The following is a 21,376-nucleotide window of genomic DNA, read 5'->3' as shown; positions in this document are numbered from 1 at the left end:
TTAATCATGCACACGTGCACATTCTATCAGGTGTTCTTTTTTTAACCAAGTGGAGGTAAAAAGAAAGCAGTTTTTTGTTATAGAGCATCATTTTTTCAATGGACATGGACTCAAAACGTCCTATAATTGGCAAACACTGAATACATTTCAATACTCTAAGAGCACACACACGAAAAATGTTCCAGAAAACGAGGCAAAATGGACTCGATGCAAAGCCAGTTCCTTGAATTTGGAATTGCCACTCAGAACTAACACACCTACACTATTTTATTATGGAATATAAAATGGCATGTTCTCACTAGTTACTAAGGGATTAAGTCAGAGAAAGAGTAAGTTGGTTTACCTGTAAGAACATGAGAGGTCGTCTCCGAACCACGCCACTTCTCCCATGCCCAACTGCACATCGCCATTTTGTTCTCTTCTCCAAAATTCGCCAGGTCAGGAAATCCACATTTTCTCCTCAAAACATCGCAAGAACGACACAAATCCACCACAAAAAGTTCCCAACATTCTGATGCACACGTTGGGAAGACATTCTACCGACAAAAACTCGAAGAAGTACCCAAAAAGTTGCAAAAAATCTCGGAGAGAATTTCCGACATACGAAAGAACGGCCATCTTGGACGGACTGTACCAAACGTGGCTTTTAACACAGGTGTTCAAAATGGCCGTCTAATTAATATGACGCTAATCTAATTAGGAAAACAACTTCAATTCTATAAAAAATAAATTCGAAGGGTTTTAAATGACTTAGAAATACAGCTAAATGGTGACTATAACAACATTTCTGTTACTGACAAAGTTTTAGTGTTACTGACAAAGTTTTAACGAATAAACTTCTGTACAGTAGGACGATACCACGAAGCTTACAAATCAGCATTCCATCATTTTTGCGGAGACTTTCGGGCTGTAGAAAGCGAGGGAAATGAGGTTTCGAGGAGGGGATGTTTCAGCTTCATGATTAAAAACAATTCTCCTGTACATTAGTAATACATTGGAGGGGCATATAAGCTGTGTCATCCATTCGCAATGGACAAATTTACATTCTACGCACAGGCAACAGTACCTGTCCTTGGTGCTGAACGCCATCCACACACGGGCAAACATGCCTGTCCTTGGTGCTGAACGCCTTCCACACACAGGCAAGCATGCCTGTCCTTGGTGCTGAACGCCATCCACACACGGGCAAACATACCTGTCCTTGGTGCTGAACGCCATCCACAAACAGGCAAGCATGCCTATCCTTGGTGCTGAACGCCATCCACACACGGGCAAACATACCTGTCCTTGGTGCTGAACGCCATCCACACACAGGCAAGAATACCTGTCCTTGGTGCTGAACGCCATCCACACACAGGCAAACATGCCTGTCCTTAGTGCTGAACGCCATCCACACACACACAAACATACCTGTCCCTGGTGCTGAATACCATCCACACACAAGCAAACATACCTGTCCTTGGTTCTGGACGCAATCCACACACTAACATACCTGTCCTTGGTCCTGAGCGCCATCCACACACAAACATACCTGTCCTTGGTGCTGAACGCCATCCACACACAAACATGCCTGTCCTTTGTGCTCAACACTATCCACACACATAAACACTATCGTCCTTTATTCCTAAACTTATAATATAATTTTTTATTGTCAAACGTCATTGTGTGTTGATTCTTTCATCATATTACATATCAACAAGAGTTTTGACCTGTGTTTTGTAGCTTTTTTTCTTGGTGACACAAAAATATAGAAATACCAGCTATAGGCTTAACATCCTTACGTTTTAGAAGGTTGGAGAATATTCTTGACATATTGTAAGGAACAGGTACGTTTCGCATCACTGGGCATTCACACTAAATTGCAATATTCCATCAACAAAATTGCAATCACCGAACAATGCATTGGGGGTATTAGATGGGCTTGTCCGCTTCATAAAATATGCAACACCGTCAGATAATGAGGTGTTGTCACGCCTACATTTACCGTTGAGCATTCCGTGGTGCCACACGACTTCTAGTCAGAAGGAAAATCTACCATGGCGTCTCGACCTGCCCTTGCGTTTTCGAGCCAAAATCACCTCTGTAAACTCTGCTCCAAGGTTTTTGACCACCCCAAGGTGTTGCCGTGTCTTCACACATTTTGCCGGGGCTGTCTGGAGAACTTACCGGCAAGCGGTGGGTCGTTGACGTGCCCGACTTGTGGCCAGGACACCCCTCTCACACAAGATGGCGTCCAGGGCTTACGAGACAACACCCTCGCGGCAAAACTGCATCCACAGAAGGACCCCAACGCCAAAGTAGTGAGAGCTAGTTGTACCGACTGTGAGTCAAACGGAAAGGACGCCGCTTTTTATTGCTTTCAGTGCATGAAGTATCTCTGTGTAGACTGTGAGGAAGTTCATAGGAAGGAAGACGCTTCGCAACGACATGAACTTTGGATAGCAGACAGCCCGTCAGAAAAACCCAAGATGGTTGCCGCCCAGAGCTCGGACGAGGTTCCAAAGTGTAGAGAGCATGACCAAGTAAGCGTCTTGTACTGTAACACTTGCCGTGAGGTGCTTTGCCCACACTGCGTTGTCAAGACCCACAAATTGCACGATTTCGTCGAGATAACAGAAGCCAGGGAGACAGAATTGAAGCGGATTGAGAGAGGGATAGAAGAGGCACAGTTCTGCTTGGAAAACCAGCGAAGAAAACTTGAGATGACTGAAGAAACTGCGAAGAAGGCGTCGGAACAGTACGACACAAGTCGACAGCAAATTCAGGATCGTTCCAAGTATCTTATCCAGCTTGTACGCGAATCTGAAGAACAGTGTCTTAAAGAACTGGAAGAAAATCTCAAGACGCAGGTAGAGAGTACGTCAGGGAGGCAAGAAGAGCTTCTAGATTCGTACAAGAACCACATCGACTTCTCTCAAACACTTCTCGCGCATGGAAGCTCAACGGAGATTTTGTCCCTTGGCGGTTGTCTTGCAGATCGACTCCACAGTTTGAAGATGAAAAGCGTTGAGTCGGGGAACAGTGACACGCAGTCAAAGATGTCCAAATGCCTTACTTTCGCCACGGAGAAGAAAGACGTCAAAAACGACATCGAGTCACTTTTTGGTCAAGTTGGAAAGGCAGACGACACCACGGAAGACAACATTCTGAAGGAAAATCGTGAGGAAACTGTGACGTCACTGGGAGGGCTGACCACTCAATGGAAGAGCGGCAGGCCAAGGTCATTCAGTCTAGTTGTCACCACCCCCGGGGACATTATCGTAGCTGGGCAAAAAGTGCTGAAAATCATCAACGGAGACAACTTGGACGTTATAAAAACCGTTGACTTGAAATTTGAACCCAAAGACGTGGCGTACTCACACGACAATGTGTACCTTACTGGCGATGGTAGCAGCATCCATATCTTTACCAGTAGTGGAATAGAGAAAGATGCCATCAATGTAGAAGACGCAGACCAACGGTGTAACACACAGGGGATAGCAGCTAACAAGCCAGGGCATATCATAGTATCCATGGGAGCACAAGTGTACGTATTACTCCCTAACGGTGACATTGAGTGTAGTTTTGTAGGCAGCGAAGAGCTGAAAAAGTTGCTAACTCGTAAGACCGTACGCTCCGCTTGGAGGCTGTACATCGCTAGTAACAGTAGAAACCAAATCATAATAAGCGATCCTTGTAGTAATAATATCAATATTTTTGATATGACGGGGAATTTCATAAGTACCGTAGCAGGGTATGGGAAAGATGACGGTCAGTTGTTTTGCCCAACCGGTGTTTGTTTAGATGAAGATGACAACATCATTGTAGCTGATTGTCGGAACGATCGGGTGTCGAAGTTCGGTCGAGATGGAGCATTCATCAAGCACGTGATCACCAAGCATGACGGCCTGTTTGCACCAATGGGAGTGGCTCTATCACGTGATGGGCGGAGCCTGATTGTTTCTAGTCTAGTCGGGGGCATGCCAGTAAATATTTATAAAATATTGTAAAGTCGTATTTTGATGACTTTAGCTAGATACCTGTTGTTATACCTATCTTTAAGTTAATTGAATATTCAACTAACTAAAAACTTATAAACTTATTAAAAACCTATTGACTTACTTTAATAGTGTCCCAGAACCATTGAATTTGTTTCACAGTTATAATGCATGCATGCACATTTATGGTTGACGATATTGTATAGTACAATTATTATATTATACTTTAGAAAAATAGTAAAAACTTATGTAGAGATATATGATTAAATAGTCAAGAAATATTTGATGATTCATTATCAATGATTGCCATGGTCCTATATATATCAATAAAGTCCAGCTTTCAATACACTTAACTGGTACGCGTATGAATATGTAAAGATTGCAGTAGTATGCCTCTGCACTATAGAGTTTATTTTTGGCGACGTCTCAGGGAGGAGCCTAATGGTACAGTATTATGTGCGGTTTGCAAGAATTCTAGGAATTGTACAGGAATTATGTCCACAGGAATGGAATGTCCACAGGAATGTCTCCCAGCTCTGTTTGTTGACGTCCCCACATTCCTGGAAACCCTTGTGAAAACCTGTCTGCCCCGGATGCCCCAGTTTCTGTGACCGCGGGGCTCGTTCACTATACACTCAGGGGAGGGGAGGGTACCAAGGCTTCCTCATAATCATGAAGTGATGGCATTGCCATGCAAACAATAACCCTAACAGCAACCACCGTCGCCATGGCAATGTATGTTTTCATTGCCATTCTTGTTTATCTCTTCTTTGTAAGCAGTAGTCTCCGTCTAAAACCTTCACTTGCAGGTGTTCTTGTCGTCGCATAGTGGCGCTTCTTGCTCATCCATTTGCTAGGCAGGACCCTAAATGAAGTAAGGAAACCCAGTGTCATTCAACGAACAAGGCAAGGTCCTGACACTATGGTATCTTGTGAGAGAAAACTACCTAAAACGTACAAATTTGTAACTTACAAAAATACAAATTTGTTAATTACTTTTTTATTATTATTCTAAATTACAAACTGAGCTAATACATTTTCTTCCTTATGGTTTTGATGTTGTTTGTGACTGAGCTACCCATAATGGCAAGCGTTTCCCAGCATGCAATGGGATCCGTGAAAAGGTCAATGCCCCACCAACGGGACAACGTGCGAGCCATAGAGCGCACACAACAAAAGCGCCAAACACTTCCAGTGCAGTTTTTAGGGCTTGGAAACCCGATTTTTCAAAGTCAAAATTCTAGTCATTTATCTACATACTGAGTTGAAACCACACTATCCCAATGTATATTGACCGTCATGGAGCAAACATTACCAACATTCTGACGGAAAATGGTCACTGAAAAGGCCCTGGGCTGATTTTCAGGGTACCACTTAGAAAATAAATGACTAATCTTGGGACTTGTTTCTGCAGTTTTAAAAGCCCAAAGTATGAAAAGCTGACTCAAATGTGCCAATGTGAAGCAGTATGTGTCAATATCACAAAGATTGCCTTATTCAGAATATTTCCAGTTTTGCTGCCCTGAAATTGCATTGGATGTCTTTAAGGACAAGTGCGCTCTGTTGATAATAAGATCGAAACAAATTCGATTGCCCTATGCTCAGGAACCGATTCCAATCGAGGAATGAGTCAAATACTATCACCAATAAACAGCTTGAAGCCGGTATGTTATAGAAATGCAATTGCATTAGGTATATTGCTTTGTATGAATAATAGATAGGATGAAAGTGCTTGGCGTCATTTTACACACTATTGCGTATCTATACACATACAAGTAGATGTATACGGGCATATCTAATCCGTATCAGTATCCCTGATATTTTTGAACATGCACACACTGTTCATAGTGATACGTAAAGACACTACTGAGCGAGAATTACTGATATTATTGATATCATAGCCATTTTGCAAAGTATGACATAGTAAGCATTAAAATTACCAGAAGTGACATTATAGTACAGAAAAGGAATAAGTAACATACCTCCAGTAAAATACATGAAGCCAATTTCTTTTTTCCACAACAACGTCCTTGTTTTCACTGTAGGCCCAATGGTTCCTCAACTCACACCAACTTCTTCTTTTCTTGTTTTTAGTTAAAACTTTTGATCCAACACAAAGAAATCTCTCACCTACAGCTTTCGACCAGTCACTCTGGTCTTCCTCAGTAGACTGACCCAGTAAAACGTGGCTTCTTTGAAGTGTGACGTCAACACTGGGTCAAAGGTATCTGGTAGACGATGTCGGCCCCCGTCGCGGTTCAATGAAGGGTGATGGGCCCTGATGTATATGGCTTCCTTCACCCCTCTCAAGAAATAGTCTTGTTCAGTGTCCAAAATTCTTCTTCCTGTTACTGGTGACATTTCGCATGTGGAAGCGACAGTGGCTGCTGCACCCAGAAGAAACTGTAGTAGATGACCAGTACGATAGCCACCAGAGAGATTGAGAACACGTATCCTACTATAAGCATGGCCCGGGCGGCTCTATATGGAACATTCGACGTAACAGGCCTAGGCTTGAGCTTAGACTGGCGCCTATTGAACCTCTCCATCATGTAAACCTTTGTACAAATGTAATACGGCGGGCTGGAGCATCTAGATATGTTCTTGTGAAATAGCCTTGTCACCATCGGTTAATTCTATTAGTGTTGGCAGGGTTTTTTCTGCATCTAATTATTCTATTATCATATTAGAAGAACAAAATGGATATTAGACTGGGAGGGCACAAGGTTAAAGGCAGGCAGGGCAGCGTACGCACGCGTAGGGTACTAGTATATCACAGCACGAAAACAGACATTTAAGCAAACTTTCCGCAATATGTAAAGAAGTCTTAAAGGTGAGAAAATATTTCTATCAGTAGACTTTACGACTTCGTAAAGGCTGCTGAGAGGCAAATTCCGTCTTTCAGTGTGCTTAAAGACGACGTAAACATATTTTATATCTTTACGCTTCCTTTACAAATCCGTAAATATGTATCAGAAAATGTACTCATGAACCATGATGAGGGTGAGAGGAGAGTACAAACAGTCGAACTGCATTTCTACCTGCTGCAGGGCCACCTAGCGGCGGGGTGTATATATGCAGCTATTCTTACACTGAGAAAAGCAAGTTGTTGTATATCAAAGTGTTGTGGTGTTGTGTATAAAAGAACGGCACCTAAAAACGCTATTATTTACTATTTTATTGACAAATTTCATGTAGCATCTGATTTAAGGGATAGAGACGTGTGAACACTGTCACGACTGCTGAGTTTTATTATTATTATTATTATTATTATTCATCATTATTAGTATTATAATACATGTAGATATAACCAATATAAGTAGTAGTGTGTCCTGTACACTGTATAGGTGAGAGTTCATTTTTTTTAATTCCATGTCTCCGATTCGCTGTTTTCTGTGAAGAAATATATTACACTCTTGATGACACCTTCAAGCTGCAGTTATGGCTGTCGTCGAAAGGCAGCGCTTCTGCTTTGATGCGGCTTCCGTCTCTGAAAAAAAAAGGAACTAGTAGTAACATTTGCAAAGCAAATGCATAATGTTTACCTTTGGATACGGTCTAGCTGCTTTGTTAATTCTTACTCAAACACGTTCACATACATGTACTACTACTACTAGCATATGGTGACAGGAGTAGAGCAGACTGTGAAATTGCAACATTATGTAACCCAACACCAGTCACCATGGTGACAGACGTCAACAAATCATGTCATTGGTCAGGTCATCGGTCACTGTTTGGAGAAGAAGAAGAGGAAGAAACAGAGCAAAAACAATATGTTTTCCTTCGGTAAACATAAATATTTGGTACGTTCTTCATCGAAACACGGCCCTAGCACAAGTATATTTTGTAAGAGACAACTATGGAGAAAACAGAAACCTCCTCTGTGGCTACCCCCCCCCCCCCCAAGCCTATCAATGGTTTATCCCTTTACAACTATGCCAGTGTGTATGAGACCAACCGTTTTCTTACTATACGTCCTTGACAGGGAGGGCCAATAGATTTACTATCATTAAAAGACGTGCCCATAGATTGTCTTATATATAGTGCGTTGTAGCAATTGTATCCAAGGTTGAAGGTGTGTGTACTTTCCATATTTCTAAAATCGGAAAAAAAGCTAAATATTGTCATAGTAAAAAAACTCTGGCAACCAATGACCATCGAAATGATATAAAAACAGTTTGGAGGCAATAGTGCAACAGTGGTACATCATTAGTATATTGCCAATAGTGTAGATGTATGAATAATTTATAGGGTGCAATTGGGCGTGACTTTTACAAACTGTTGTGCCTCTATCCATTGAAATGGACGTATACAATTCCAAATGATATATAGTACATCACATTTAAGAAAAATACAAGTTGGGACAAAATACGCTATAAGCATGAGCAGTAGTTTAATATGTATGTATGATGAAATATTTCCAATACATGACTCACTATATGAGAGTTTAGTTATCTTCAAACATATAATATAAAACACCGGTAAAGCAACAGAGCATGACATGCGTGAATGCGTCGATGAATGTTAGACATACATGTTATTATGTTCACAAGAACTTGCAGAAGTTACTCAAGCAATTGGATAGATTTTGAAAACTGTCAGACGTTTCTAGTAGCATCCACTATTTTTCGTGACTGACGTAAAGTAGTGGATGCTACTTGAAACGTTTCACAGTTTTCCCAATCTATCCAATTGCTTGAGTATCAGTTGATTGTGGGAGAGGAATAGTAATGTATTTCTAGCCTTCTCCTTATTCTATAGACTGTCTGTGATACTTTTGAATTGACCTAAAGACTCTTTTATCTATTATAAGGCATATCTAGTCCTCCGTAATTTTCTTCACATGTTCAGTGTTTAAAAAAAAAGAATAACATTTAAAACAAAGGGAATGAATTATATACAGTCACTTCGGAATTGTGTACCTTTAGGCTAAGCTAGAATAAATGTGCCTAAAAATAAAGTCTTTAGGTCAATTCAAAAGTATCACAGACACAGTCTATAGAATAAGGAGAAGGCTAGAAATACATGCCATGTTCTTCCCCGAAAATGAACTGATACTCAAGCAATTGATATATTTTGAAAACTGTACATGTGTCAAGTAGCACGAAACTGACGAAAGTAGTAGTGGATGCTACTTGAAACGTCTGACAGTTTTCAAAATCTATCCATAAGCTTTAGTAACTTACTTTATGTATGGAATTATGTACCTTTAGGCTAAGTTCATTTCATTAAATCTTCTGCCGAGGCGGTAGTCGCCATCCCTCCTCCTCCATTCCCGTCGTCACCGCCGCCTCCATTCCCTCCGTCGCCGCCGCCTCCACCGCCGGGCGCCGCGGTAGTCACGTTCCTCGCCCCGCCGCCAGTCGACGGGAACAGCGCGGCGTCTCCGAACCAGAAGAAGCTGTAGTAGATCGCCAGCACGATGGCGGCCAGGGAGATGGTGAACAGGTAGCCGGCCACGAGACAAGCCCGTCCTACTTTGTTAGGAGGCTTCTCGAACGAAGGTTCGGGGTGCGGATGCTCGGGTGCCGGGGCGTCGACGAGTTTGGGCGGCTCGACGACACCGGCTGTGCCGGGCGGAACAGACGCAACAGGCGGGGCACCACCAAGTTCCTCCATCGTCTAAAACTCTTCGGTAAGTCGCGCAGGTTTCTAACAGAGTTCTTTTTCTCGCCAAAAATTCAACACCTTCTATAGGTGTCGACAGTTTTCTATTAAAATAACCTTGATGACAGGGGGCTGTCCGTTTCTGTTACTTGATGGGTTATGGAGATAGGGGAGCGACCGTTTGTTAAGAAAGAGGGTCTGACACAAACTGAGTGATGTACGATATTATTACAGTGTAATGACTTTTCAAACCACGCCCAATTTTCTCAAGAGACTTGTCTGGTTATACATGACGTCATCCTCTAGTCTATGGACCATTCTATCTGGTCTATTACACATCGACAATGTAGATTTTTTTATAATCGCAAAGGTGTGACTAGTCGCGTTTACATATGGTTAAACACATAAAAAATATGAAGCATCATGTCTGTTATTTTGCCTCTGGCATTCCTGCATTGAATAAAATAAATAGCTTCGAAAATCTACAGCAATTTTACCATTGACAGAGCAGACCATACGAACATATATAGCATACATGTAACAGACCACTACATTATCTATATAATATAATGCAAATTACAACCTAATAAAATTATATGTATCAAACAAGGTCGCAAAAGACCATGTCTAAAAGCAAAATTTTGTTGACAACGATGAAATAGTTGAATAGTTGAATGAAACTTCTGCACACATTTTGAACGTGTTACTACTACAGTAAGTACCTAATACCAGCTCAGAAGAGAACAAGAAATAGCCATGCCTTCAGTTATCAACCAAGGATTGAGGTGTTCAAAAACTCATTCTTTCCTAGAACTATCGCAGAGTAGAACTCGCTGTCACCAAGTACAGTAGGGGCATTGTCATTAGATAGCTTTTAACAATGTCTAGAGTCAGATGTTCAAGGGTTAGGTGTAACAAGTCGATCGGTGTGATGTAGCCAGCTGCCGCCGCGCCGCGTGCCTGTGACGCTGGTGTGTTACGCCGAAGGGCGGTTATACCGGCTATACAGATACAGAAGCTGGTGTGTTACGCCGAAGGGCGGTTATACCGGCTATACAGATACAGAAGCTGGTGTGTTACGCCGAAGGGCGGTTATACCGGCATTACAGATACAGTTACATGTACAGCTAGGACTCAAGTCGCGACCACATTCGTAAAAAGTTCGTGGTACGATTGGGATGTCGTAAGATTTCCAAGCAGACTGTGGTACAACTAACCGCCGACAGGGATCTAACAAGTCCTTCTCCATAACAAGACAGATAAATGTCGTGCGACACGTGCACGACAAACTAAAAAAATGCCCTCAGTTCGTGGTCCTACGACGATTGTAAGACGATTGCACGACTCTAAGGAAGTTGGGCGACTGTTACTTGCTCCGCTGTGCTTGCAGGGGCTGTACTGGTTGAGGCGGCTGTTGCCGTCCCTCCTTCCCCGCCTCCATCACCACCGTCCCCGCCACCACCGTCACTCTCTCCCCCGTCGCTCCCTCCACCGTCGCCCCCTCCACCGTCGCTCCCTCCACGTGCACCGTCCCCACCTCCACCGTCGCTCCCTCCACCGTTGCCCCCTCCGCCGTCGCCCCCAAGACCACCGCCCCCTCCACCGCTAGACCCCGCAGAAGTAGCGTTCACGCCGCCGCCGCTTGGCGGGAACAGCCCGGCATCTCCTCCCCAAAAGAAGCCGTAGTAGACCACCAGAACTACCGCGCCAAGAGAGATCACCAACAGGTACCCTGACACAAGACAGGCCCGCTCAACTTTGCTTCTCGGCTTCTCGGACGACAGTTTAAAGTCAAGGCTCTCTTGTGTCGACGGCTTCGCAGGTTGACGAGATTCGTCGTCGGTTATGGTTGGGATAGAAGTAACAGGTTCGGTAGCTACCGCCTCCATCGTCTAGAAATTTGCAGTATGATACGCCAATCGTCTGGGGTGTCTTTTCAACCGAGCTAAAGTCTTCACACCAGCTTGCGTTCTGACGAAGAAGCAAATGTGTTCCAGAAATGTTGACGGAGAGTTTTCTATATGGCGTCATTCGTAGCAACGGTTGGATTAATGTATTAGTCACTGACAATGTGAAATAATGTTTTATTCATAATTTGAATAAGAGGATGGATTACTCGAATTCCTGAGCATGAACAGTACACAATGGATAGCGTTAAAAATACACTGTGACAGTATCCCATTATTTTGCATTGGGACAAGTCTGCTACGTGACACGCGGTTTCGAAAATACGAAAATTACGTATTCAAGACAATTTTATAGAGACCACTATTATAAAATATGGTAGAAATAGAGGAATGGAAGTTGTTTTGGTGGCACACACTTTGAACGTGATGCAGTCTCTTTATCTATAACAGAAAAATGGAATATCAACAATTTATAATAGTGATTATACCATATTGGGAACCCATTCCATGACCGCCCCCTTGCGGATTTGTTACAAAGTGTCAGGACAGTTATCTCCTAGTTTGCATGCAATCAAATTTTTATAAGTCTGAATATATGGGAAACGTCTGGGAGTTTCTCAAGGTTCCAACCAAACGTGGAACACTACCCGATGGGTCATTGGTTTGGTAATGTGGCTGAGGTACAACATATATTCTCGCAGCCACTTTTACAATTGTAAAAAAATATTTTGCAAGACGTTTGAAAAAGTATGGATACATAAAAGACCTCGCATGAGTTAAACCTCCCATCCCAGAAGAAAAAGAAAGCATAGCAGGACACATACAGCTAAACGCGTTTTGTTTCTATTATGTAGTTTTGTGCGGCCAACAAAATTTTACAGTTAATACCATACGCAAACTGCCGCGAAGAACTAACAGTTGTTTAGCATTGTCATAAAGTGTGTTTGAAGTAATAGTGTGTCCAAGAATGCTTGAAAGCTTACCAAAAAGGACTGAGCTCTAGTAGGCGTATAACAGTTATAGGGCAGTGCAATAGATAACAGGCATCACTGTATCAGTAGTCCTGAGTGCAAATGTGGGTATCCAAATGAGACACCAGACCACTATTTATTACACTGCAAATTTTATAATGCTGAAAGGACCAAAATGTTGTTATCCATATCTTGCCTTCATCTTGAAAACATACTCCCTTCCGACCTACTCAACGCAAACGACGCCGCATTATGTACTTTACTTCTTACAGGCAGCCCCTCCCTCCCATACCCTACTAACTGCCGTATCTTTGATATTGTGTTTAACTATATCCACCACTCTGGAAGATTTGACCAATCTCATTAATGTTATGTTATAGGTATTGGTGCGCCAGCCATTTTCATTTTATATATGTTATACTTTATGTCATATCTTTATGTTTACTTTTGTATTATGTTTTATGAGCAGCGGATTTACATAAGCACAACAAGTGCTTCCTAGGCTATCCAATGCTCAAGAATCCATGTGAATAAAAAAAAAAAGATAATGAGCAGTCACACTGGAAGCTGGTGCCCCCCTCCCCCTCATTCTAGCTTAAAGAAGTGGCAGTCATACCGACTCGGTGAAGCCTAGCGTCAAGGTTTTCGGACACGTGTTTGCCACAGAAAAGCGCCCGGGGGTCAAGCAAAGGAAGTTCTATAAGATATCTTAATCTTGTGCGGAAGCCTCCGTAAGTCGGTAAGACATCGCAATTTCTCCACAGCGATTGAAAATCTGATATTGGATTTTCTGCAAATGCCTGCTACAGATTAAAGGGAACACAACACTTGTAGTTGATCCCAGAAAATCCCAATTTTAGACAGAATAGGCCACAGCAAGTACGTTTTATGGGTGACATCAGCGCGCGCATTAATTTTCGCCTGATTTTTGAAAAAAAAAAAGAAATTTTGTTTCCCTCTGACAGTGGTCAACATGCCGAAAATGGGCAAAGTTGTCTGTTGCCATGCCGAAACGTGGATGGCAGATAGATATGAAGAGAGCATATAAGACAAGCAAGGCTCTGATTTCATCCCTTTTATATGTGATGCTGGCTGTGTATATGTGATGTTCCTACGGAATAAAAACCATTTGTACAATGAATGAAAAGGTTTTTTCAGTGACAATTGAATGTTGTGACAATTGGCAGTAAACTTAGCACAATATAGGTATCATTTCTTGTTTTACAAGGTTTATGATGTCAAAATTGGGAAATGTAGAAATCTTGTTTTTTTTCGGCCCGCCTTGTTTTTTTTCGCCCGCTGGCATTAGATTTGGAGTCTGTGGAGGATGTCATCCATAAAATTTACTTGCTGTGGCCCTATATCGGAAATCGTGAGGCAGTGTTTCGAGTTTTGCAACTGTTTCCACCCGTTTGGTCTAAAAATGGCAGACCACGTGCATAGAGACGAGGTACGTTTGATTAAGGCCACGCCGACTTAATTTTATGGATAGCATTCTCTTAAGACCCCCCAAACTAGTGCGCGCGGGCGAATAAAAAAAATCCGACCCAAAATAAAGATTCTACTTAAAACCACAGGAATACAAAGCTGGTATTGTGAATTTGCGGCAGTACATAGCGACGTATACGACAAGCCGGCACATACTGGCTTTTTTATTTATCTATTAGTTTATTTGTATCAACATATCAACAACATATCTCGCAGCCTTGACATACATGGCTGAATTCTGATGTTTGTTTACATACAAATTTAGGTATTTGCAGTCTTACAATCGTACACACTATAACAATCTTTTTGCGGAATTTATGAATCGGTACTGTATGTATGTACTAAGATCTTGAGTCGTGGAGCTTCGGTAGCCTGGGTGCCATCTTACCACCGGCTCCGTATTGTCACTAACTAGGATGGACTACCCAGGCCTAGAGCCAGGCCAGAGCCTCGGAGGACGTGATCTTTTTTTTTTTGTTTATAGTTAAAACTTTTGGTCCAACACAAAAAAAGTTCTCTCACCTAGAGCTTTCAACCAGTCACTCTGGTCTTCTTCAGTAGACTGACCCAGTGAAGCTCGTCACGTGGCTTCTTTGAAGTGTGACGTCAACACTGGGTATATGGTATATGGTAGACGATGTCGGCCCCCGTCGCGGTTCAATGAAGGGTGATCGATGGGCCCTGATATGGCGTCCTTCACCCCTCTCAACAAATCTTTTTTTTTAGAAAGAACAGGCGCAAATCAATGCGCGCGTGGATACTATCCATAAAATTAAGTCGGGGTCAGTGGCCTAAATGTTTCTTAATAATTCCGCTTGTTGAATCCATTTTCCGGAGGACGCTAATTTCTTCTCCAATTTCAGTCTGACCTACTTAGAACGTTGACGTAAATAGAAAAAAAATAGCTTATATAAAACATGACTTATTCAACTCCTCCGTCTTTTAAAAAGAGGCTTTTTTGAGAGAACGCTTCATTTCTTCAACCCTGAAGCACGCATCTGCCTGACGATTTTGCCACAACGATCTGTGACGAACTGTAGAAAATTGCGTAGGCTACAATCTCTCTAGATACGCACCGAAAATATCTACAAAGCACCATGGATCGTCGCTTTAGCGCTCTCAAGGTATGGCTGTTTTTTTATATAATATTTATCATTATTTCAAAAGCAAAGAAAACAGAGGACCTGTTCACATACAAGAAAAGTAAATACCCAGAGACATTTTGCAAACAAAACATTAGTCTAACAATTTACCATACAGTGGACCCCATTTCAACATATGTTTATCGGGGTCGTGTGGCGTAGGTGGGGTCGTGTGGCGTAGCGGCAGCGTTCTCGACTCGGAACCAGAGGCCCCGAGTTCGAGTCCTGACATGTCACCGACCTTGTGCCCTTGGGAAAGGCACTTTACACGACTTTCCTCACTTCGCTCAGGTGTAAATGAGTACTTGTATTGTACTGTCCCTGTGTTGGTGGCGGCATTAATATAAGTTGAAAAAACTTGAGTGTGCCGTCACCACGTCTTGTGATTGCATGTTTCGGAATATAAAAAAAAAACATATGTTTATCCATTTTCCCACAGTTTTGTGCTGTGCAGGTATGGCTGTTGTTAAGTGTGGTACAATTCGCCGCCACGACCGAGTCTTGTTCCCCAAAATGTAGCTGGGCAAGCTGTTCCGACGGTCGGCTACAGTTCAGCGGGAGTTGGTTTAAGGCTAGAAACGTCAACCATCCCTGTCTCACGTGCGATTATGGTTCGGAAGAACCAGCACCTCTCCCCGACGCTTCATGCTTCGGGCACCCGAAGTGGGTCGGCGTCAGGGGGGTCCCGTTCGGCGTTCTCTCGGCGGCAAAGCTACCCATCCCCGAGCCCACACAACTGGCCTTCCTCGCCCTGGTCGATACCAAAATCACGGACTTGGAGCAGAACACCTTAGCAAACCTTCCCTACTTACAGGAGCTACACTTGGAATTCAACAACCTGACTGAAGTTAAAACCAGCTACTTTACAGGTTTAAATGATAGTTTGAGGCATCTTCGTATCTTATCTCTCGCGCACAACAAAATTTCACACCTAGAACCAGGTTGTTTCCGAGACCTCACTGGTCTTTGGGAGTTGGTACTTTGGAGTAACCATCTAATGTCTATAGACCATTCTAGTTTCCTGGGTCTTGGTATGCTAAAGGAACTTATTCTTGGGTTAAATCGTATTGAAACAATCTGTTGTAGTACTTTTCAATCTTTCAACCAGCCTCTGCTTCGCCTAGTGGACTTGAGTAGGAACAGATTGGTACATGCTTGTCTGAACGCTGAACTATTTAACGGTTTCGACCGGCAAGTGCCTGTACCCATGTCCCCATTGATCATAAAACTCTCAAATACCCAGAGCGTCGACACCCCTGTCACAAAACTGTGGAGCCTCGTTGTTCACACTAGACCTCGCAGGCATGAGGTATCCGTTGTTCTACAGAACCGCAGAATTTGTTTTACTCAAAGTCACGAAAAGAAATACGAGATAGAGTGGGAAGAGAGGGAAACATCCAAAGACGATATTCTCCTCGCTTCCCCTTGTTATACCTTACTCAGATCGGAAACTCTACCAAAGTCAGCCACGGCTGTGGCACCATTCGTTGTTGTTTTGGGTAAAACAGGCATATCTGACAGGCAGCAGTGTGTACTTGCTTGGAAGCGCCAAAAAGGAGTTGAGATGCCTCTGAGGGATAGCCTCAATATTCGGCTTGTTACCATAGATATCGAAACAGACAAAAATAACGCAAAGGGATACACGGCGCTTATATTCGATGAGAAGTCAACAGAAACGGGAAACGATTCAAAGATTCTGGAAGGTACATGTATGAGACAGCGACTCAATGACGGTCCAGAAATCAGAAATGTGACCTGTATTTCGCTTACCTCAGAAAAAGCTTCCTTTACTTCATTTGAAGTTAGTCCTGCACAAATTATCTCTGACAAAATGTGCTTGGAAAACCAAGTTCACAATAATACTACAGGGAACAATACAGTCACATACAATACCACTGTGACAAATACCACGCAAGCAACAAAAATTCACAGAACAGTCGTTCCTGAAGACCGTTCAGAAAAGCAACATATCACCATGGGATTAATTTTAGCATTGGCCATAGTGGGACTGTTTTGCATAGGGCTTATCTTAGTGTATATTTACAGAAAACATTTTGTCGTGCGAAATAATGACAGACAGGCAAGGCAAGGCAATGATACAGGCAAACAAATTCAACCGGCAGTGACTGTAGCGATGAAAAGTATAAAAGCAAAAAGAGCATCGTCTTTGCCAATTGTAGCGCTTCAGGACATGCTGATTTTTAATAGGCTACATAGATGTACGCATCTTCAACGTCAGTATTCGGCGCCTAACGTTGCAAATAAAAACAGAAGAGGTGCCTCATTCGATGCCCCGCACTATTGGGAAATTCCGGACGCTCTCGTAGACTCCACCTACCAACCTGCCCCGGGAAAACTGGACGCCCCGCATTATTGGGAAATTCCGGACGCCCTGGTTGACTTCGTCCCAACTTCGGACACCCCTCGGGAAATTCCGGACGCTCTCGTGAACCCCACTCGCCAGCCGACAAAAGACGAACGTGACGAGGCCCACTATTGGGAAATCCCAGATGCTGACACCATTCCATGCCCCCACTCCCCACTTCAAACAGTCTCAGACAATACAACTAACAGTACACCAAGGCCACCATCTCTTCAGCACCAGTACTGCAATATTCCAGATGAAGATGGTGATTCTACCACCTTCTATGCGTCAGCTGTAGGGGCAAAATACTCTACTGTCACTAAGAGCGAAGATAATAGCCGACTGTACGAAGGCGTCGCCTCTAGATCTACCGCAACGCCACAGACAGGCGACGGACATTCTATTCCGGCCACATACGGAACTCGCGACTTCCAAACGGCCTCTGTGTTAGTTCCAGATCCTGAAAACTAAAATTTGCATACTTGTGACTCGTTACATGCCTCTAGATGTACCGCTACGCCACAGACGGGCGACGAACATTCTATTCCGGCCACATACGGAACTCATGACTTCCAAACGGCCTCTGTGTTAGTTCCGGATCCTGAAAACTAAAATTTGCATACTTGTGACATATGGAAAAATTTGCGGCATACTTGTGACATACGGAACTCATGACGTCCAGATCTTGAAAACTAAAATTTGCATACTTGTGACTAGCTACATAATCGAAACTTACTACGTTCATAGCTTATGAGAGACGGCTGACGCCATACGCGTTCTGCAATTTTTAACCACTGTTCCCAATCACTAAAATTACGCGACACGTTCAAAATGATATTGTTGCCATACACTAATGTACAATTATGTTAGTATACAGCCAATAGTAGAAGTGCAGTCGAAATGTAATGATAATATGATGCTAGTATTTCAGAATAGTTCAATTTTCTGAAAAAAAAATCATGTGAATGTAACACCCAGATGTTACCATAAATAAAGAAGATATATTCTGTATCAGAACTTATGATGAACGAGAAATAAAACTGTTCATAGTGGAACTATCTTGGCTGATGTCTACATCAATCACGTCTATCCTTTCATATACTCAGGAAACAGTTAACCTTCCTATCTAGATCTTTTAATCTGTAATCACAGATCAAAGGGGATCATACAAGAAATACCAGATTAACCCCTAGCCTTGGTCGGAGATTGAGTGTGCGGAAACAAAAAAAAAGGTAATATTTGCAAAGCAAATGCATAATGTTTACCTTCGCATATGGTCTGCTCTGTTAATTCTTACTCAAACACATTCATATATATGGTGACAGGAGTCTAAATCCCTCCTACTATAAAACTGCAACATGGTGTAACCCAACACTAAGTTACCATGGTGATAGACTGTCTGGTTCAGGTCATTGATCTTTTGCGTTTGGAGTAGACGAAACTGAACAAAACATAAACACAGATCAATGGGGATCAGGGATTACAAAGAATACCGGATTATCCCCTAGCCTTGATCGGAAATTGAGTGTGCGGAAAAAGACAGAAACTAACCTTGACCAGTTATTGGTTCTCAGGTTTAGGCCACACCAAGTAAATTTTATGGATGACGTCCGCGCGCGCATTGATTTTGGCCTGTTCCTAGAAAAAAAAACACAAGAAATTCCGCTTCCTGTAACTATGGCCAAAGAGTGACGACAGTGCCGCAATTTTATGCTTTGTTTCTGCAGGCCTGCAAAAATGTGATGAAAGAAACAGGACAGGACGATAACTGCTGTTCCACCTGATTTATTGCTGTTTTGACGATGAATAAAAGACGTCTTGCTTGTTACACTGTGTCACCTCATTCAATTTGTGTCCTAACATTTGTCATCTCTTAGTATATTTCTAATCTAGGCATCTTGTTTTTAGGGCCCTTCTTGTTTTTTTTCGCCCTTTCGCATTAGATTTAGGGTCTCCAAAGGACGTCATCCATAAAATTTACTTGGTGTGGCCTTAGATATATCTTCAAAGCGATAGTGATACCGTAAAGAGTGTCTCCGCTCCTGTGGCGTCGCCAAAATAGATTGCTTTCTAAACCGAGAGATTACATATACGTTTAATGTCTACATTATTGGAGTAGAGCGTGCAATAGGGGGTTTTGTCCGGTAATCTAAGGTTGTCCTAGAAAATAAGGTCGTTGTAAAATTGTCTAGCTAATATCCAATGATGGCTGCCATGCTATAGTGTATTTAGAACAGGAGCTTTGTTCAAATTGCAGTGAAAAGTGATTCCCTCGACCTATTTCAGTATTTGATTCCAAACTTTTCCCGCATGTAAGGCCATGTTGATTTGATTATATGGATGACATCCACGCGCGCATGAATTTTCGCCCGTTTCAAAAAAAAAAAAGTTTTCGACCATACTGTAAATCGTACAAAATGAGCGAATATATGTCGTATGTTGCAAAAAAAGGACTGGAAAACAATACTAGTGTCATAGAATGTCGAAATGAAGTCAGGAAAGGAATAAAATGTGAAGAAATGAAGATTAAGAGTCTATTATCATTTGCCAAACCATACTATGTGTGTTTAGTCATTTGTTCAACCTTTATAACCACGTAGATTTCATAATAAAGGAAACTTTTCTGTCAAACTTTTTTTTTATTCGCACGCTCGCATCAGTTTTGGGGTTCCCAGAGGATGTCATCCATATAATCAAATCAACATGGCTGGCCTTAGATCAAAGTTTCTTCTGAGGTACTATAAAATCCTAACTAAGCCTAGACGCTGAAGGTCATCCCGCAAAGCCTTCTGGGACCTAGTTGACCTTGACTTTTTATATTCCAACATTTATTACACGACATGGTGACGGCACACTCAATTTTTTCAACTTATTTTTATGCCGCCATCAACGCAGACAAACGCACGGACAACAAACATACTCATTTTCACCCGAGTTAAGTGAGGAAATTCGTGTAAAATGCCTTTCCCAAGGGCACAAGATCGATGCCATGGCAGGATTAGAACTAGGGACCTCTTGGCTCAGAGCCAAACGCTGTCATTACGCCAGACGACCCCACGACTTTGACTTAGTCATGATATTGGCACAATGGCCTTTCAAAACGAGCTAAGATGCTTTGTCCAATTTCTATGAATTTAAGACAGGTGATTTAAGCCTTTGTAACAGACCTATTAGATATAGTTCGTTGCTATTCAGGCCTTGTCTAATGCGTGTATTTCAAATATCTGCCACGCCGACATGCTTATAAATTAGTATAATTATCCCGCAAGTCAAGGGCTTGCTAACGATAAGGCCACACCAAGTAAATTTAATGGATGACGTCCGCGCGCGCATTGATTTTGGAATGTTCCTAGAAAAAAAAAACAAGAAATTCCGCTTCCTGTAACTATGACCAAAGAGTCACGACAGTGCCGCAAATCGTTAGATTGACGTGAACCCCGTAACGCGAAATGGGTAAAGAGCACATGCTTTGTTTCTGCAGGCCTGCAAAAATGTGATGAAAGAAACAGGACAGGACGATAACTGCTGTTCCACCTGATTTATTGCTGTTTTGATGATGAATAAAAGACTTCTTGCTTGTTACACTGTGTCACCTCATTCAATTTGTGTCCTAACATTTGTCGTCTCTTAGTATATTTCTAATCTAGGCATCTTGTTTTTTAGGGCCCTTCTTGTTTTTTTTTCGCCCTCTCGCATTATAGATTTAGGGTCTCCAAAGGACGTCATCCATAAAATTTACTTGGTGTGGCCTAACATAGAATCGCACAAAATGTACAGTCCATTAATATCAAACTTCTCGACTATAATAAATGTGCACCATCGGTAACAATGACCCAAAAATTTCAACTTTCAAAATGTAATGGCCCGATTTAACATTGTTACCTCCATGAAATGTGTCATGGAGGTTATATTTTCAGTT

The 21,376-nt window shown here is 42.3% G+C and overlaps 4 protein-coding genes across 4 annotated transcripts; 2 read left to right on the top strand and 2 right to left on the bottom strand.

The window, feature by feature from the left end:
* Nucleotides 1-2,036: 2,036 nt before the first annotated feature.
* Nucleotides 2,037-4,145, top strand: LOC109480312 (E3 ubiquitin-protein ligase TRIM56-like). Its single transcript, XM_019782503.1, has 3 exons — nt 2,037-3,600; nt 3,784-3,965; nt 4,140-4,145. The coding sequence occupies exons 1-3, from the start codon at nt 2,037-2,039 to the stop codon at nt 4,143-4,145; spliced, it is 1,752 nt and encodes a 583-aa protein (XP_019638062.1).
* A 5,052-nt stretch (nt 4,146-9,197) lies between these two features.
* Nucleotides 9,198-9,596, bottom strand: LOC109480303 (putative transmembrane protein INAFM2). Its single transcript, XM_019782493.1, has one exon. It carries the CDS (start codon nt 9,594-9,596, stop codon nt 9,198-9,200), a length of 399 nt encoding a protein of 132 aa, XP_019638052.1.
* A 1,334-nt stretch (nt 9,597-10,930) lies between these two features.
* On the bottom strand, nt 10,931-11,473 carry LOC109480294 (glycine, alanine and asparagine-rich protein-like). The gene has a single exon (XM_019782481.1). It carries the CDS (start codon nt 11,471-11,473, stop codon nt 10,931-10,933), a length of 543 nt encoding a protein of 180 aa, XP_019638040.1.
* Nucleotides 11,474-16,923: 5,450 nt separating this feature from the next.
* LOC109480288 lies at nt 16,924-17,928 on the top strand. The gene has a single exon (XM_019782468.1). The coding sequence runs from the start codon at nt 16,924-16,926 to the stop codon at nt 17,926-17,928; it is 1,005 nt and encodes a 334-aa protein (XP_019638027.1).
* The last annotated feature ends 3,448 nt before the right edge of the window (nt 17,929-21,376 follow it).

This window comes from Branchiostoma belcheri, unplaced genomic scaffold, assembly GCF_001625305.1.
Source record: "Branchiostoma belcheri isolate BF01 breed outbred unplaced genomic scaffold, Haploidv18h27 scaffold108, whole genome shotgun sequence".
In the NCBI taxonomy this organism is placed as follows: Eukaryota; Metazoa; Chordata; class Leptocardii; order Amphioxiformes; family Branchiostomatidae; genus Branchiostoma; species Branchiostoma belcheri.
The sequence above is the reverse complement of the archived record's forward strand: the minus strand, read 5'-3'. Positions and strand labels throughout refer to the sequence as shown.

What these genes read in the sequence shown, in the direction of transcription:
- LOC109480312 (XM_019782503.1), top strand. Translation starts at nt 2,037, where the DNA reads ATGGCGTCTCGACCTGCCCTTGCGTTTTCGAGCCAAAATCACCTCTGT. An exon ending in GCTGAAAAAGTTGCTAACTC is followed by an intron (nt 3,601 to 3,783) that starts GTAAGACCGTAC and finishes GTGTTTGTTTAG; the next exon opens with ATGAAGATGACAACATCATT.
- LOC109480303 (XM_019782493.1), bottom strand. Translation starts at nt 9,596, where the DNA reads ATGGAGGAACTTGGTGGTGCCCCGCCTGTTGCGTCTGTTCCGCCCGGC.
- LOC109480294 (XM_019782481.1), bottom strand. Translation starts at nt 11,473, where the DNA reads ATGGAGGCGGTAGCTACCGAACCTGTTACTTCTATCCCAACCATAACC.
- LOC109480288 (XM_019782468.1), top strand. Translation starts at nt 16,924, where the DNA reads ATGTGCTTGGAAAACCAAGTTCACAATAATACTACAGGGAACAATACA.